The sequence below is a fragment of the Rhineura floridana genome, chromosome 5, assembly GCF_030035675.1.
Source record: "Rhineura floridana isolate rRhiFlo1 chromosome 5, rRhiFlo1.hap2, whole genome shotgun sequence".
NCBI classification, from domain to species: Eukaryota; Metazoa; Chordata; class Lepidosauria; order Squamata; family Rhineuridae; genus Rhineura; species Rhineura floridana.
The window spans coordinates 22,396,158-22,414,375 of NC_084484.1; the positions used below are offsets into that span (position 1 = coordinate 22,396,158).

At 39.1% G+C, this 18,218-nt stretch overlaps 1 protein-coding gene across 8 annotated transcripts in view; it reads right to left on the reverse strand.

The window, feature by feature from the left end:
* DACH1 (dachshund family transcription factor 1) overlaps positions 1-18,218 on the reverse strand; it is a 585,162-nt gene that overhangs the window by 62,935 nt on the left and 504,009 nt on the right. For all 8 annotated transcript variants that reach the window (XM_061629968.1, XM_061629971.1, XM_061629970.1 and 5 more), the window contains one exon: positions 2,335-2,486. In XM_061629968.1, the coding sequence (XP_061485952.1) occupies positions 2,335-2,486 (152 nt within the window). The remainder of the gene's footprint in view (positions 1-2,334; positions 2,487-18,218) is intronic.

The following is an 18,218-nucleotide window of genomic DNA, read 5'->3' on the forward strand; positions in this document are numbered from 1 at the left end:
ATTTTAACTGGTTCTTGCAACAAATTAAATGGCACATAGGACAACGACAAGTTCAGATGGTGGAACAAAGTCACAGTGATAGCGCCCCAGCAGCAGCAGGTGGTGGCAAGGCTGGGTGGGCAGACCAGGGCGAGTGCTGGCTTAGCTATGTCAGTGCACCCACATAGCCCCAACCTTGCAGTCACCTCACCCCTCCCTCTTCAGCTAAGCGGCAGCAACACTGCTGCTGGAAAGCTATTACTGTGGCTCTGCCCCACCAGGCGAGTTGCTCCTGCTCAGTGAAATTGGCAGATTTCTGTCATGTCTTGCATAACTGTAAAATGGCAGTTCTGGGAAGATGACTATTACTGGGTGGAACCACCAAATGAAGTTATTGTACCAGAGACTAGAATTGGGGTGAACCCACTTTAGGGTGCAAGCCATAGTATTTCACCAACAAAAGATCCAGTTGTAATAGCACTAAGAACAACAAAAGGATAAATAGGATCAGGCCATAAGAAATAATCAACAGCATATGATTCACACAGTGCAGTGCAATCCTAAATCAGCCTTGCCCAATCCTTGGGTCCCCAGATGCTGCTAAACTCAGTTCCCATCATTCACCATTGGCCATGTTGGCTGGGCCTGATCGGAGTTGTAGTCCAACAACATCTGGGGACCAAATGGTTGGGAAAGGCTGCTATACGTGTTTACTCACAAGCAAGCCTTAGGATGCAATCCTATTACTAATTTTTATTTTATTTTATTTATTAGATTTATATCCCGCCCTTCCAGTAGGAGCCCAGGTGAAACCTGGAGAAAAGTGCCATTGAATGCAATGAGATTTACCTCTGAGTAGAAATGTATAGGATTTTGCTGTTTGTTACCTTAACAAACTTAAGTTTAATATACTTAAACTGGATATTTTAATTGTATGTCTAAATAAAGTAACAGTTGCAAATGAAATGCTTTCTTTTTATCCTATCTGAAAGTCTTTATTAAACTTGCACACCACTCTGATATAGTTAGAATAACACTTCTATTTTTTGGATAAGCAGACTATAACACTTATTTTTTTGGTTTATGAGTATATTAATGTCCTGGATGTTCTCCTGCCTACCTGTATAAATGAGGTCCTGATGTGCTGAACAGATTTCTAACAGTTCAACAGATTGAACCAAGCTTGGAAGCTCAACACTAAATGTAATGACCCTGCTCAAATGAGTAAAGGAACTGATACTGCTTTTTTTTTTTTAAAGGTCTTTGTTAATCTAACAACTGTTTCTTCTCTTCTATCAATTGTACAGGAAGGCTTTTTTAAAAATAGAGAAACTTAGTGAAAGATTCCATTTGGATGTTTATAGGCAAAAGACAAAGCTGGGAAGAGCATGAGATGGCCCTATTTTTTTCTGCACGACTGTATATGTATGCAACACAGAGCTGTGTGGTGGCAAAAAAATTCCATCAGCTGTACACATGATCAGTACCCGTGTGGGTAATCCCCCTTCTTTAGTCAAAACCCTGAATAATGTCTGAGTCAGACTGCAGTATACAGTCTCCCCAATGAGGTACGACTGGCGCCTACACTTTTATCTTTTTGGCGCCAGGTTAAAACCTTTTTATTCTCCCAGGCATTTTAACTTAATTTATTTTTTAGCTTTCAATTTATACTAGGCTGTCTTACTGTTTAATATGTATGCTTTTTACTGACCTTTGTAATTTTATTGTATTTTACTCTATGTTGCGCACCCCCCGAGAGCCTTTTGGCTGTGGGCGGTATAGAAATCGAAATAAATAAATAAAAATAAATAAAATACAACAGACAAGCTGACCTCTGCATAGGAAATCTGAAGAAAATTTGATAATACCCTTTGAAATCCATTAAGATAGCACTGAAATGAACTTATTTGTAACATAAATGCTTTTCTTATTAATGTATTTTTATATTAAGGCCTATTTTCCATAGATTAACTTGTGAGTTTCACTTTGGCATTAATTCAGTTTAAAATAACCATTTATTTTAGCAGGTTTTTTCTATTTAGTACTATCAGGAAAGTTAAACAGATCACTACAAATCATTATTGTGTAATAGAAAGAGCATTTTTTATAAAATACTGGTGCCACTTTCATCTAACTCCATATCAGTTCAGCATTATAAGCCATATTTTATGTACTGCATTTAGATGGTTTCATAAACTCGTTTTGATTATTGTGGAACCTTTAAATTCCTGAATTCCTAAAAGAATCCCCCAAAGTCTTATGAACTAGTTAAAGCTCAATTGACTGTATTAACATTGACAATTTGCTGACTCGTTTATCTGTATTGTTTTACACTGATCTACAAGGATGGCCTACCTGGATGTTAGTCAGAAGGGTTTCTATGGAGGACAATCCATCAGGAAATAGAAAAGGCGATGGAAAACCTGGAGGTAGCGGCTGCCCATGCCCAGTTAGTGGAAGTTTGTCAAGGCTGTCTCTTGCAGTTGGTGTGGAGAGCGGGGTCTCATCTGTATGTGATTGAAACAAAAATATAGAACAAGTTACGCTTGTCTGTTTTTATTAGACCTCAGTAATGGCTTCCCCAGTGGTTTCCAGAACATTTATTGCAAATTGGTTCCTGCTATCAGGAGAAAATGCTTTCTGCTGAATTTTCTTTAATGAAAAAGCTGTGGAGATACAAGAAGATAACATTAATGAGTAACTTTATAAGCCTTTTAAATGCAGTCTCTAATGAGACTGAGTTTACAGTGCTATATAATCTTTTTAAAACAAATATCTCACATATACTTGTGATAATATATTTGGGATGACTTTATGGGTACCTTCCCAATTATCTCATTTTAGTCTGGGCACTATTTGCATTGACAATAGAATATTTCCTAGCGTGGGACATATTTTATATTGCAGGAGTGTGTTTTATGCAAAGATGATTCTCAATTAGTTAACCCACCATCAACCATCTCTTTGAATCAAGAAGGGCATGCACAAATAAACTTCCATGTGCACATTTCCCTCTGGGATGGACATGTATACAGACAACCTGTTTTTATTTTAAATTATGCAGGGGGCAAAAGTCCCACATCACATCCAGCATTGGAGACATGTACCCAGTTGTCCTGCACTGCACACACAATGCTGAAGAGATGGATAGTGGTTTCAACTCCAACAACCATGCTGGAGGTGGGGGATTCATTCCAGGTATCCCTCCCATTCCCCTGGTCTCCAAACTGCTAATCATATATTGAGCTAGGCCTCATTAATGTGAATATTCAAGCAAATTATACTATACTTGACAATTTATCTCCACTGGAACTTAGCTTAAGTATTAGTGTTTTTTTTTTAATCCAAAATCCAGAAAAACAAAACAAAACAGAGTTACATTCTGTAATTACTAACAGAAGGTAATATGTTTAGCGTACTTGTTATCTTTATGTGTACGTGAGCATATATGTAAGGACCACTGGCAATTTGGGAGATTTTCTGTATACTTCATCATAATATTACAGCTTGTACTTAGACTCTTTTCCATAATCTAAGGAAAGGCTTTGATAAATGTTGCTGCATTTGTCCCTGATTTGTATACGAGATAAAATCATGCCACACTCCATAAAAATAAAATATCTTAGCTTTGCTTTTAGATGATTTAAGTTGGTAAGTCAATTTTTCTGCTATGGCTTTTTGCCACAGCTCAATGTATAAAGAATTCAATGTTAAAAGTTCTGCAGTTTTCAATTTTTGGTTATTTCCCAGCAAGTAGCTATCAACATAAATAACATTAGTTAGATGGCAATTTCTCAATTTGTTCCAAATTGTTAAAAGAGCTAATTCTGGTGTAGCATATATAGTTTGATGCATAATATTTGCCATTTCTGCAAATATTATATTCCAAAACTGTGCTGCAGCCTGACATGACCAGGGGTGGGTTCTGTTGGCCAATGCTGCTTCGAAAGCACTACGTTGACCTAACAGGCAATATCAATTCGAGGTCATTCTTTGTCCACTAACCCCTGCTTTCACTGGTCCAGTTTTTTTCCTTCCTCCCCAAATATTGATGTTAATATATCAATATTATTATTTTGAAAGGCAGTATCAATGATAAATGATAAATGAAAGAAAAAATCAATGTTTTTGGGGGAAATCAGTATTTTGAAAGGAAGTATTAATAATTTGAAAGCAAATATTGACGCTAGACATGGCCACCACACATGAATATATGCATCTTACTGGCTGCAGTTTCCCCAACATTTTGTATTATTTGTGTTTGTTATCCTTGCCAGACATACCAGTGTAGCATACCATCACTGTAATAATTTTAAAGAATTCTTCCTAAGGATTGTTGATATTGTTTTCTTTGATTAAATCATCCATATATAGTCCTATATGTTTTGTTATCTTTTCTTTTCAATCAATTTCATATATTTGTGTTTACAGCAGGGCCCCGCTTTGCAGCGCTCCACCGATACAGCGGTTGTCAATTGCAGAAAGGTCCCGCTCCTACGGCACATTTGTTCCACTTTTATGCAATTTTTTGGGCGTCGGGCACCATTTTAGACAATGTTAGTCAATGCGTTACGCTTTACAGCAGATTTTGCTTTACGATGGCGGTCCGGAACAGGCCCTACAGTATTTCGTTAACATACAAATAGATTTTGGAATCTGATCCTTTTGTATTGGTCTTATGTTCCAAGAGAATTTTTTTTTTCATGTTTCTAGACATAGGGAACAATCCAAACCCAGGATCTGCTGGGATGAGCAGCATTTGGAATTGGCAGATCTCTGGCTGAGCCTGGGCTCAGCCAGGGTTATCCCAGCTGCAGTCCCTCATCCCACTTACATATGTTCTCCATCGTGGCTCAGCCAAAGTTGACTGGGCTGAGACTGGGGTAGGTCCCAAAAAAGGGGTATTCTGGGGGAATGGCAGGTGTGGAATGGGTCAGGGGAAAATTTAACCCTATTCGGAACCCTGTTCATCATGGATATGTGACCTCAGGCCCAAACCTCAAAATTTGGCCCCACATTCACTTGCTAGCTCAGCCGGCAGTAGCCCTTCTCAGTCTTCTGTACGGACTTTGGAATAAGGGTAACTTACACTGGCCTAAATTATGCCAGCCTAATTTATACTGGCTTTGTATAGTTAGGATTGCTCTGGAACTTTGTCTTACTATGGGATTGATAATGAAGGAGTGCATTTGGTGAAAGAAAATCCAATTCAATTGTAGTGCCTGAAGTGTTTATTTTAATTTTGTTACAGTGAAGGGGTTTCAACAAAGCACCCCCAAACTAGCCAAAACATTACATAACCCTGAAGCTGGTGAAGTTAATTACTCCTTCCATTGCATTCAGTGGGAAGGAAATTAGGAAAACTGTCCGCAGCAGGAATAACAGGTGCAAGACACTCCTCTCCCCTTCCACTCTGACCAACATGAACCAATAGGACTTAGGAATTGGCAGTTCTACCAAGGAATCTCCCTGCTCACCATCCATAGGATTCTTTTGCCCTTGGGTTTCATGGCTGTGATGAGACTGGGTTTTCTGATTCACAATTTTTGAACTGCTACATCACACCAGTTCTAGATATTTTCAATATCTACATTTTCTTCCTTTAACAGATTATGATGCAGACTCTTGATTTGATAGTTATAAAACCAAGTTTGTTTTACCAGTTATTTTATATACGTATTTTAATAAAAAGTTTTTAATAACCAGTTCATGCATAGAACAAATAAATATATTTCTCCTACTTAATACTATGCACTTAACATTATCTAATTAGGGTCACAATCTAGCCAAAATTCTGCACATTTTAAATCTCTTTAAAAAAAATTGTTTCACAATGAGTACCTATATTTTGATTAAATACATCATACAACACAGTATTAACACACATAAAAATTCACAAGCTATCAACAATTGAAAATTAATAGTTTAAATTATAAATTATATTAATAATTGTGCACATTTTAAATGCCATTTATGTTTGCAGTGCACACTTAGCCCTATTTAAATGAGTGGGACTTTTGAAGTGTTTAAAGCTACAATCATATTCAAAGTATTTATCTAGGAATAAGCCCCACTGAACATACTGAGACTTAAATATGGAGTAAACAAGGAGAGGTTTGTGCTGCACATTAGCTAGATCTGACTATTAGAAATGGTAAGCCGCAATAAAATGTTTCTTGGAGTAATGTACAGTGCTTAGTGTCTTGTATAACCCTTCACATCTGTCTCTCCCTTCCTTTCCCTCACCTGTCACTTCCTGCATGACTACCTCTTCTTCACTCTTCTTCATCTTGTCTTACATTTCATACATCTTTTTCCTTTCCTTTGCTGTTGCTCGTCCCCCAGTTCCTTGCACCCCTACTTTCTCCCAGCTGGCTCTGCTCCTGCTACTTCCTCTCCCCTGCTCACTCAACTCCTTTCCCCTCTTATTTTTGGCCCATGCTTTTGTGCTCTGTATTTTGCTGTCACCTACCACCTGCTTTCTCCTAGCAACCTATGTTCTCGCCCCTTCTGCCTGTTGTCTCGCCTTGTTTCTTCTTGTTTTCCTTCTTGCTGCTTTTGGCCTGCCTCTGCCAGGAACTATGCAATGGCTTCTGAAAGCTGCCGCACAACCTCTGACTTGGACAGATTGTAATGGTAAAGGAGCAGTGTGAGTCTGGCAAAATAAACTCTAGTCTATTTTTAAAAAGAGGAAGGAAGGCCAACTTGAAACCATGGATTATGAAGCTGGCTTGTTTAAACAAACTAGAGCTTACTTACCCCAAGTCCTTCTTAACATGTAAGGAGAAGCCAGAAATTGGCAAAGGAGAAATTGAATCCTGCTTTGTTTCCTCTTGGAGGAAAGGGAAACACATGAACCCAATGCTGTAGGTGTAGAGCTGTAGGGGAAGGGTTGTAGCTCAGTGGTAGAGCATCTGCTTTGCATGCAGAAGGTCCCAAGTTCAATCCCTCACAGCTCCAGGTAGGACTGGGAGAAACTCCTGCCTGCAACCCTGGAGAGCCGCTGCTACTTAATGTAGACAATACTGAGCAAGATGGCCCAACAGCTCTGACTCAGTGTAAGGCAGCTTCCTATGTTCATTTGGGCTCAGAGAGGCTCACAAATTTTTGTTGTACACCGCCCAGAGAGCTATGCTAGTGGGGAGGTATAAAAAAATAATTAACAAATAAATAAAATAAATAAATAAATAAACATCATGCCAAACCATGCTTTGTGTCAAGGCAGATGCAAGCCTTTAAACTAGCAAATGAATGTTTAGTCAGTTTCAATATTTTCACCGCCCATGCTGGCAATGCTTGTGACGGCTCTCTTACATTCTTTTCAATCAACAGCAAAAATAACCTAAGCATTCCTAAAATGATACTGAATTGCATTCATTCCACACTGACTAAACACCATTTTTACTGATTAACAGTGGTTTCATTGAACCACAGTGTAGAAATAAGAGACTTGAACTCAAGCTGAACTTATTTTAATGAATGTTTAATTTAAGGAAAAATAATCTGACATAAAGTGACTTTGTTTTCTTCACGTCCCATGTGAAATAAACTTTGAATGTGAATGTATTTGAAGCAAAACAAATGTACATATCATACACAGGAAGAGTGGATATTTGTGGATGTGAGATAAGCAATGACCAAGGGAATTTTGAAAGAAAAAAATATGTTTTTAAAGGGAAAAATAACACATACTGTAAATATTAGCCAATTAAAACACAACCATAGATCATAGTAGCAAAATATTACCCCTGTCATTAAAGTACCTCAAAATATATGCAAGAGCTTTAGATAACAATACTGTGGTACAATCTTGCTTCTAGCAAATTAACATTATGTATAAATAACTATGCTGTTTTGGCCAAGGCCTAAATCTTTTTGGATAAACCCATCCTAAAGAGACAAAACACATCTCTACTATAACTCTATTCATACATTATAAGTGTGAGGAGGGCTGACCTTTTAGCCCCAGGTCCTCAACATTGACATCTTTTCTCCCCAGTAACCACTGGTGGAAAGTAGTGGTGTGAGTAGAAAGCCCAACACCTGAGCTCCTTTTCACAGGTAGGGGCTTTGCATGATCAGGACGCTTGATTATTTGGGTCTCACATAGAGCTCATAGTTGTGAGCAGGAACTTATGCACTGAGATTTCTGTTCACACAACTGTGGGCAGCAGATGGTTACTGAAAAAAAGGCATGATGTTGGGCTGTGGCTAAAATCATAGCCCTACTCCTTGCTCTACATACTAAGAGAGCTGAATAGATTGTTCTTTATTCTCTATGTGTTCCAATATATAGGGCTGAATCCAGAGTGCTAGTGGAAGAAATTACGGCAGTAGCATCATTCCAGGATGTGCTGTGCAACCCCTAATGCTGGCATGCAACTTGAGATGTCGCAGTCTCCCTGCACAATGCCTTGTGCAAACAGAAATGCACCTCTGGGTGTCAGTATTCTTTTCTCACACAAGATCTTGCACAAAGTTAGGGAAGGCCCTTCTGAACTGGAAGGGGCTTTCTACTTGCAGAAGAGCACCTCCGCATCAAAACAATGTTTTTCAAGAGAGAAAACAATATGGAAAGAAATGGTATAAAACCATTCATACTTGATTGATTCCCATGTCTTGCAAATAAATATAGAAAGTTTTTCCTTTAAAAAAGTTTGCATATGTAAAAGTGTGGAAAATAACAAACAACCCATAACAAAGCTAGGTTTTTTTACAGTCTTTTTTAGATCTCTTACTATTGTGGGCTTGTAACTTAAGTACCCGATTATTAATTGCCTAACTAAATTTTAATGTTTAAATTACATCTCTATATAAATAATACAAAAAAAATGTACTCTACAAATGTAGAAGCCCACTTGTTCTGTGTGACTGGAATACTCCAAGGTGGATTAGTGAGAGGGGGCCCTTTGGGAAAGAGAACAGATCTTGTTGCTGACCTGCCTTTAATCAGAGTCATATCATGCAGTGGCTGAATGAAAGTATGAGTTGAGAATGGGACAATGAGAGTCAAAATGGCATAGGGCTGATCTAGATGATGTAACCTATTAGGGGCTTGATAAATCTTCTGATTTTGTCAGGATTACAAAATCATGGCGTTTGTGAAACAAACGTGGGGCCCTATTACATGGTTTGTGGACTGTATTTGACTTGGTTCACAAGTAATTCAGGCTTGATGTAGGCACTTCCTACACTTGCATGCAACCTCTACCAGGGCCTGCTGATTGTAGCACAGGAAATAATTAGAAGCAAATTACTGAAATGTGGCAGGATTCATGCTCTCAGAAGGAGTGTTTTTCCCTGCACATCTCACCCAATTCGCCATCAAAATAAAAACAGTGATAGAAGTGTCCTTCAAAAAAAACACCAGTGTTAAAAATGTCCAATATAAAAGACCCTGGGCCTATTTGCCTCTGGATGGTCTGGAATGCCTGCAGATTTCATGCATTTCCATCAAAAGTAAAAGCAGTTACAGCCATTTTTAAAATTTCTGAATAGTGAAAGTGAGACAAAGCAGGCTCAATGGACTCTGAAATCAGGCAGCCTATAAAGCACAAATTAGGGTCTGAACCGAATCTTGTGGTCAGTGCAGACCTCTAGTTGGTACAGGCGGGCCCCGCTTATATGGCAGGTTCCGTTCCGGACTGCTGCCGTAAAGCGGAAATCGCCGTAAAGCAGAACCCATTGAAAATAATGGGCGCGTCATGTGAAAATGCCACAAAATGCCGCAAAAGCAGCTTTGAAGTGGGGAATTGAAAGCCGCCGTATTAGCGGAACGCCAGAAAGCGAAGCGCCGGTAAGCAGGGCCCTACTGTAATTCTTTTGCCAAGTCTTTTTCTCAGGGCTCTGTCTTTTCCATTTGCTCTATCCTCAGATCCCTATATCTCACTCTATTGCCTACTCTATCCCTTTCCTTCAACTATCCCTGGACTCTCTGCCTGGAAGGTATATCCACCTGGTCAGCATTACCATCCTAAACTTGCACCAGCCAAACTGACAATTTCCCCTCCTTTGACAAAAGCTAAATATGGAGATTTTGTTGCCAACATATTTGTTCCCCTAAGTAGTTTAAATGGACATAACATAACATCATGACAGTCTAATCCAGTGTTGGGGGGTTCACTGCCATTAACACTCATGTTTAGATTTGGGGCAAATGATGAAGACATTGACACTGACTTGGGCTGCATTCAGATAGCAGTTTATTCCATTTTCCCAACACTTCCTTACCAGATAATTTCAGCATTTATTTGATCTTTCATACGACATAAAAGCCACTTCTGGATGTCTAGCAGAATCTAGTATAACTTTAGTGCTTATTTCCATATTAATTGCTTCCAGAAAAAAATCTGTTTGCAAACCCATTGATCCAGAAAATTGTGTGAGTAATGTGATAAAATTTGGGGCGGACTGGCATTCAGTTTTTTACCACCATTTTCATGGGGAAACAGAAGTGTACATGTACCGAAAGGGTGAGCCACATGCCCAATGACATTTCTTGTTGTGTCACACCACACCCATTGATGTGAATGAAATTTAGCGCAGCATGGTGGTATATCGGTGAAAAAGCCACAATTCCATAATGCGACAGGTCAGTCTGAAAGGAATGTCGGAAATTGGAACAGAAGCACTACAATTATAATCAGTACAACTAATGCAATAACCCCATGTCTGAATGCAGCCTGTATCCCCAAACTGTACCATAAATAACCCTACCTACATAACTGAAAAAAAAACATGTAACTGAAATAATTGCATGTTCTTTTTACTCCTGGCTCCATTTCTCTTTCCTTCCTTTGTTTTCTAACTTGCGTCAGTACCTATATTAATAGTCCTGGGGCTCAGTACCTTTTTTTTTGTTCTTTGTAAAGAGCCATGTACATTAATGGCACTTCCATGAGTAAATGAATATGCCATAAATATTCAAAACTTTATTACACTTTTTCTTTATAAATATATGAATGGTAAGGAGCAACCTATCATGAATAAACTAAATCCTGCAGCCATTGTTAGGATGTGCTGCTTCCTGGGATCCTTTCCTCTGCCCTTTATACTTTCTTTAGAGAAATGACAATGCAGCAAAGTTGTAAATATCAAGTCTGTAAATTACAAGTATGAAGAGAGCCAAGGTATAGTATCAAAATCACACTTCACATAAGGCAGACATAAAATTTGCCACCTGGAAAGATTAACAACTATCATTGGATGAACAGCATTGATCTCTCATGGCCTCACCATCACATCACTTTCCCTCAATCCTCCCAGAATTTGTAATCTTGTTAAGTACATGTTCATACAAATAATATTGGTTTGTATGGATGCTTCAAGCAAAATAACCCTAGAATATTGTAATGCATGAATATAAGAGCCACTTTGATTTTTCCTTAATTTTAATTAAGTGCTTGAGATTCTATGTGAAGGATAAGGAATGTGTATTTTTTAAAATTTAGGTGCATATTAAATATGAGGTTTTTGACATGTGTTTCATTATCAGTCTTAGAGAATAATTATTTGCCCCAAAATAAAGCCCGAGGGAGAATAAAATCCTCAAGTAGAACAGCTGGTATTTTGCAAGTATCAGATGATGAAGACATAATATTAACATGTGGAAACTCTTGTATATTAAAGTATATTTTTCTCATTTATTTAATTGTTAAACATTTTGGTTCAAAACTCAGTAGAAAAACACCAAATGGCTTCTTTAGAATATACATGAAATGCTAGGTAGCAAATATTTAATTTTGAATATTGAAAAGAAAATATGGGGTTTTCATTAATCAACAGAAATTCTTATGTTGTTACAACTTCCCTACTCCAACAGCATGACAAGACTGGATATTTCAGAAATGAGATTCTGAAACGTATACAGATTGTACTTCTGAACCTGTTGACAATTGAGACCTACAATCTTCTGATTAACTCAAATACAGTTTTGCTATTATACAATTACCCCAACCCAAAGGGATTTCACAATGGCAAACAGGCTTTTGCATATGTGCCAGGGACCATGAGTGTAAATTGGATATATATCGAAATTAACAGTTGTATATCACACAACATTACTTCCAATGAGATAAGCACTGGAATGTGCGTTCTCTTCAACATTTGGATGTGACTAGGAATGCACCTCTGAATCTTCATTCCATTAATAGGAATGAAGTGGGGCTAGATCTATATTTAGGTGTGTATCTAATTTATGGTTGTGGTTCCTGGTAAGTGCACAGAAGTCTGAACCCACATGTGCAGATCTCCTTCTCTGGGTCAAGGATAGTGAGTACACGTAATACAAGATTTTACTATTCATTTTGAAGACATTATGTGCAAATATTCAGTTTCCTTCATAACTGTGTTAATCCTTTTGGGAGGAAGGGCGACATATAAATGTAGTAATAAATAAATAAATAAATATTTGTCTGATGTAGTCCATGGTTTTTTGTATGCATAACTTTTGTCTTTGAGAATATTTTCTGCAAGTTGATTTAAAACACATTTATAGTCCAAGCTGCCATAACTTGTTACTCACAAAGCTGAATACTATCTACCAGCTATACTAGGTGCTTAGCAGGTCACAATGTATATAGTCTTCAGATAACCAAATTCCAAATAACCATTCTATACAGAACTGAGTCCTGTGCTTAGAAAGAATACAAGGGACCAGAACTCCAGCTTCTGTGAGGAGAAAAAAACCCTCCCTGCCTGGATGTCTTCCGGAATACATTGCATATAAGTGAAGCTTGATACAAAAGGCTGAGCCCCATTTCTCTTAGACCCATGTGCACCTTGGATAATGACAGATGAGCTCTGAATGTTTTCTATTGTACTGTGCAATCCTAAACATGTTTAGTCAGAATTAAGTCTCACTGAATGCAATGGGATTTAATCCCAACTAAGTAAGTGTGTTTAGGATCTATTGAAAAGTATCTTCACAGAGGTCTTTGAAATGAATAGCACTGAAACCACAGTGGTGCTCTTATGAAGCTCCAATTCGTTTCAAGCAGCCTTGTTCAGAACAACTTCCCAGTGAATTGTTTCCTAGTGCAAACATTCCTCCATTAGGCTATCACTGCATACTTCAGTGTTATATGTTCATTTCAGTTTTTGTTCTTATTATTCACCTTTCACAGAAATGCCAGAACTAAAAGGGACCAGCAATAATCAGTGTGTTCATAAACCAAATTCAAAATGAAATCAGTATGCAGTTTTATACCTGATGCGATTCTTGTGGCAAGTGCATTCATCAAATGTCTGAAACAAGCTGACAAAATACATCTATTAGCACGTTTCCAGTGGTATTTTCATGCTTGATGTTCAGTGAGAAAATATTACACAAGTTTTAGAGGTTTTTTATGCCATATTTAAGGATTCCATATTAAAGTCAACAGTTGTGTTTGCTTCTGCTACGACACAGGCTATCCATTAAGGATTTGTTCAACTGTATGCCTTTATGCATTGAGATTTTTTAAATATATTGTACATGGTACCAAAAATAACTTGAACTCGCATGTATCAGCATCCCATATTTGGATATAACAGAGACAGTATCCAACCGTAATGACTATAATACACTGGTGGATATTTTGCTAGTGCCCTTCATGAAAAGTAGAACCTGTAAACTTGTGTTCTCAGTCCCTGTTCTCCACTTCTAGAAATTTCTGCTTCCCGAGGAATATCATCATATCATATTCTCATATCATCTTTATTAAAAAAATTCACCAAAAATCTGAGTTTGAATGCTAATTCTGGTTCCATGATTAATACAGATAGATTATGGAGTTAACAGCAGATGTATCACTCAAGTCTCTGCACAAGTCAACGTAATGTCTGCACATTATCAATCCATTGTTTCTAGTTCAGTTTTGAGTAATCTAAGGAAAGTAGTTTGGTAACCATTGCTCTATGGTATTAAATTTAGCTGTTACTAGTCTAACACAATCTGGAAATAAGCCCACAAAATTGACTAGCCTGCTTAGAGGCTACTAGCTTGTACTCTCCTCCAGCACCACATTTCAAATGAGTTGATTTTTCTCTTATCCGCCTTTTTTACTGTCCAACTTTCACATCCATACATAGAGATCGGGAATACTATGGTCTGAATGATCCTGACTTTGGTGTTCAGTGATACATCTTTGCATTTGAGGACCTTTTCTAGTTCTCTCACAGCTGCCCTCCCCAGTCCTAGCCTTCTTCTGATTTCTTGACTATTGTCTCCAGATTGGTTAATGACTGTGCTGAGGTATTGATAATCCTTGACAAGTTCAATGTCCTCCTTGTCAACTTTAAAGTTACATAACTCTTCTGTTGTCATTACTTTAGTCTTCTTGACATTCAGCTGTAGTCCTGCTTTTGTGCTTTCCTCTTTAACTTTCATCAGCATTCGTTTCAAATCATTACTGGTTTCTGCTAGTAGTATGGTATCGTCTGCATATCTTAAATTATTGATATTTCTCCCTCCAATTTTCACACCTCCTTCATCTTGGTCCAATCCCGTTTTCCGTATGATATGTTCTGCGTACAGATTAAACAAATAGGGTGATAAAATACAACCCTGTCTCACACCCTTTCCGATGGGGAACCAATTGGTTTCTCCATATTCTGTCCTTACAGTAGCCTCTTGTCCAGAGTATAGGTTGCGCATCAGGACAATCAGATGCTGTGGCACAGCCATTTCTTTTAAAGCATTCCATAGTTTTTCATGATCTACATAGTCAAAGGCTTTGCTGTAATCTATAAAGCATAGGGTGATTTTCTTCTGAAATTCTTTGCTCCGTTCCATTATCCAGCTTATGTTTGCGATATGATCTCTGATGCCTCTTCCCTTTCTAAATCCAGCTTGGACGTCTGGCATTTCTCGCTCCATATATGGTAAGAGCCTTTGTTGTAGAATCTTGAGCATTACTTTACTTGCATGGGATATTAAGGCAACAGTTTGGTAATTACTGCATTCTCTGGGATCCCCTTTCTTTGGATCTATATATAGGATATATATTGAACACTTCTAGTCTGTGGGCCCTTGTTTAGTTTTCCATATTTCTTGACAAATTTTTGTCAAAATTTGGACAGATTCAGTCTCAGTAGCTTGTAGCAACTCTATTGGTATGCTGTCTATTCCTGATGATTTGTTTCTTCCAAGAATTTTAAGAGCAGCTTTCACCTCGCATTCTAAAATTTCTGGTTCTTCATCATATGGTTCCTCCATGAATGAATCTGTCATCCTGTCATCTTGTCCACGTCATCAGGCTGCACCAAATGAAACTGTTCCCAAGAAGTTGCAGCCGACGTTGCACTGGACACCTCACTGGGGACTACAGTAGATGTGGATGGGGCATCATGATTGCTATGCAGGCGAGCAACTTTACCCTCAAAGTGCCTTGCAAACAAATCACAGTGGGCCTCCGAAGGGTCTAAAATTCCATTTCCTGGAGCTGATGTCAACAGACCCCTGACAATACGGAAAAGCTCTGCTGTACAGCTACTTGAGGATGCAATGGTGGCAGAGAAGTGGGCCTTCTTCACTGCCCTCACTGCCACACGGTAGACACGTTTTTGATGTTTTACTCATGCCCGATCAGCCTCACAGCACGTCTTTTGCCACTTAGTAGTATATAGTAGTATAGCAGGTGTGGGGAACCTTTGGCCTTCCAGATGTTGCTGAACTACAGCTCCCATCAGTCCCACCAATCATGGCCAATATCCAGGGATGATGGGAGTTAGAGATCAGCAACATCTCAAGATGCTCCCCATACCTGTATTATAGGCATGGCAGTTCAGCCGAATAAATATATCTGTACCTTCTTAAACGCCTTTCCATATTCTGGTAACCTCTTGTTAAGACTACATTGACTCCCTTATTGATTGCCTCTCATTTCTGCTCTTTTCTCTCCTTTCAGGTAACTCAGAATACTTCTGCTGTTTATACCCCGTCTGTTCAAAGTATCTCCTGTTGTTTGACCCCATTACATCTCGTTCTAAGTGTTTTAAATTGTTTTAAATTTTTAAATTATGTTTTAAATTGTTTTTAAAAGATGTGTTTTTAAATTTGTATATTTGTTTTAATGTTTTTAGTTACTGTAATCCGCCCAGAGAGCTTCAGCTATGGGGCAGTATATAAGTACAATAAATAAATAAGTTCAATGTCCTCCTTCTCAACTTTAAAGTTACATAAATCTTCTGTTATTATTTTAGTCTTCTTGATGTTCAGCTATAGTCCTGCTTTTGTGCTTTCCTCTTTAACTTTCATCAGCATTCGTTTCAAATCATTACTGGTTTCTGCTAGTAGTATGGTATCTTCTGCATATCTTAAATTAATGATATTTCTCCCTCCAATTCATACCTCCTTCATCTTGGTCCAATCCTGCTTTCCATACGATATGTTCTGCATACAGATTAAACAAATAGGGTGATAAAATACACCCGTCTCACACCCTTTCTGATGGGGAACCAATTGGTTTCTCCATATTCTGCCCTTACAGTAGCCTCTTGTCCAGAGCCTAATTTCCCTGCCTTTTTAAAGTTTGATAGAAATATCTGTGGGCTATAGGTATGTTCTTAAACCGCAAGGTGGTGTTTTTTTTGTTTTTTTTGCCTATTAGTGAATTTCTCTGCTTTTTAATTCGGGAGGTAAGAAATGGGATCCTGTGCAAGTTTGCTAAGAATTGATTGATTATTTGCATGCTTATTGAGTTCAGTGGGATTTACTCCCCTGCAATCATGCTTAGGATAGGTGAAACTGACCACAGGGGATGGGGAGGGGAGGAAGGGGAGGGGAGCAGGAATGAAGGGGGGAGGAGGGCAGGTTTGATCATTTGCATATTTATTGAGTTTAGTGGGATTTACTCCCGTGCAATCATGCTTATGATAGGGGAAACTGACCATGGGGAGGGAGGCCTGGAGTGGGCAGGGGAGGAGGAAGAAGGAGGAGGGGAGGAGAGGATGGAGGAGGAAGGAAGAGGAGAAAGGCAGGTCTGATTATTTGCATGCTTATTGAATTCAGTGGGATTTACTTCCATGCAATCATGGCTAGGATAGGTAAAACTGACCATGGGGGAGGAGGAGGGGGAGGGGAGAGGAGGAAGGGGGAAAGGGGAGCAGGAGGGGTAAGGAGAGGATTGGAAGGGGAGAGGAAGGGAAAGGGAAAAAGGGGGTGATGGGAGGGAGGAGGAGGGCAGGTTTGATCATTTGCATGCTTATTGAGTTCAATGGGATTTACTCCCAAGCAATCATACTTAGGATAGGTAAAACTGACCATGGAGGGGGGGAGAAGGGGGAGGGGAGGGCAGGGGAAGGATGAGGATGGGGAAGGAGAGGATTGGAAGGGGATGGGGGAGGGGATTGGAAGGGGATGGGGGAGGGGATTGGAAGGGGATGGGGGAGGGAAAGAGCAGTGAAGGGGAGGGAAGGGGCAAGAGGGAGGGGATAGGAGGGAGGGCAGGTTTGATCATTTGCATGCTTTTTGAGTTCAGTGGGATTTATTCCTCTGCAATCATGCTTAGGATAGGTGAAATTGACCTGGGGGGGACAGGGAGGGGAAGGCAGGAAGGGGAGGGAAGAAGGGAGAGGGGTGGGGGAGGGGAGGAGATTGGATGGGTGGGCACTGGGCAGAGGGGATGCCCCTTTATTGTCCAAAATGATAACATTGTGAACAATATCATTGCTTTTCAGCGTTTCCCCACCTTTTTATTCTACAGCCGGCACATGTAGCCTCCCACCCAAATTTAAACCAAAGCTGTCCCAAAGAATCCTGGGAAGTGCCGTTAGTGGAGGGTGCTGAGAGTTGCTAGGAGATGCCCTGTTCCCCTCACAGAGCTTCAATTACTGTCAAACCACTCTGGCCACTGGGGCTCTGTCAGGGGAATAGGAGTCTCCTCTCAGCACCCTTCACAAACTACACTTCCCAGGATTTTGGAGGGAAGCCATTACTGTCTCAAGTGAAATAAAGGTCTGGTGTGGGTTTGGCCACCTGATTAGGCAAGCTAAGCAGCTGTGAATCTGGCTTTTAGAACACTGACAGGTGGCTCTTACTGAGCATGCCCGGCATTATCATTGCGTTCAATGCTAAATTTCTTAAATTAATTAAAACTCAGCCAAGCATGTTAAAACTTTTAAATGATGATGATGGTCATGATGATGTATGGGGTAAGGTCAGTAATAGGATTACAGGTACTCTATGAACATGGCTGATTTTTAATTAATTGCAACAAATTATGAGAACTCTAAATTGTTTTAAAATTTTAAATTGTGTT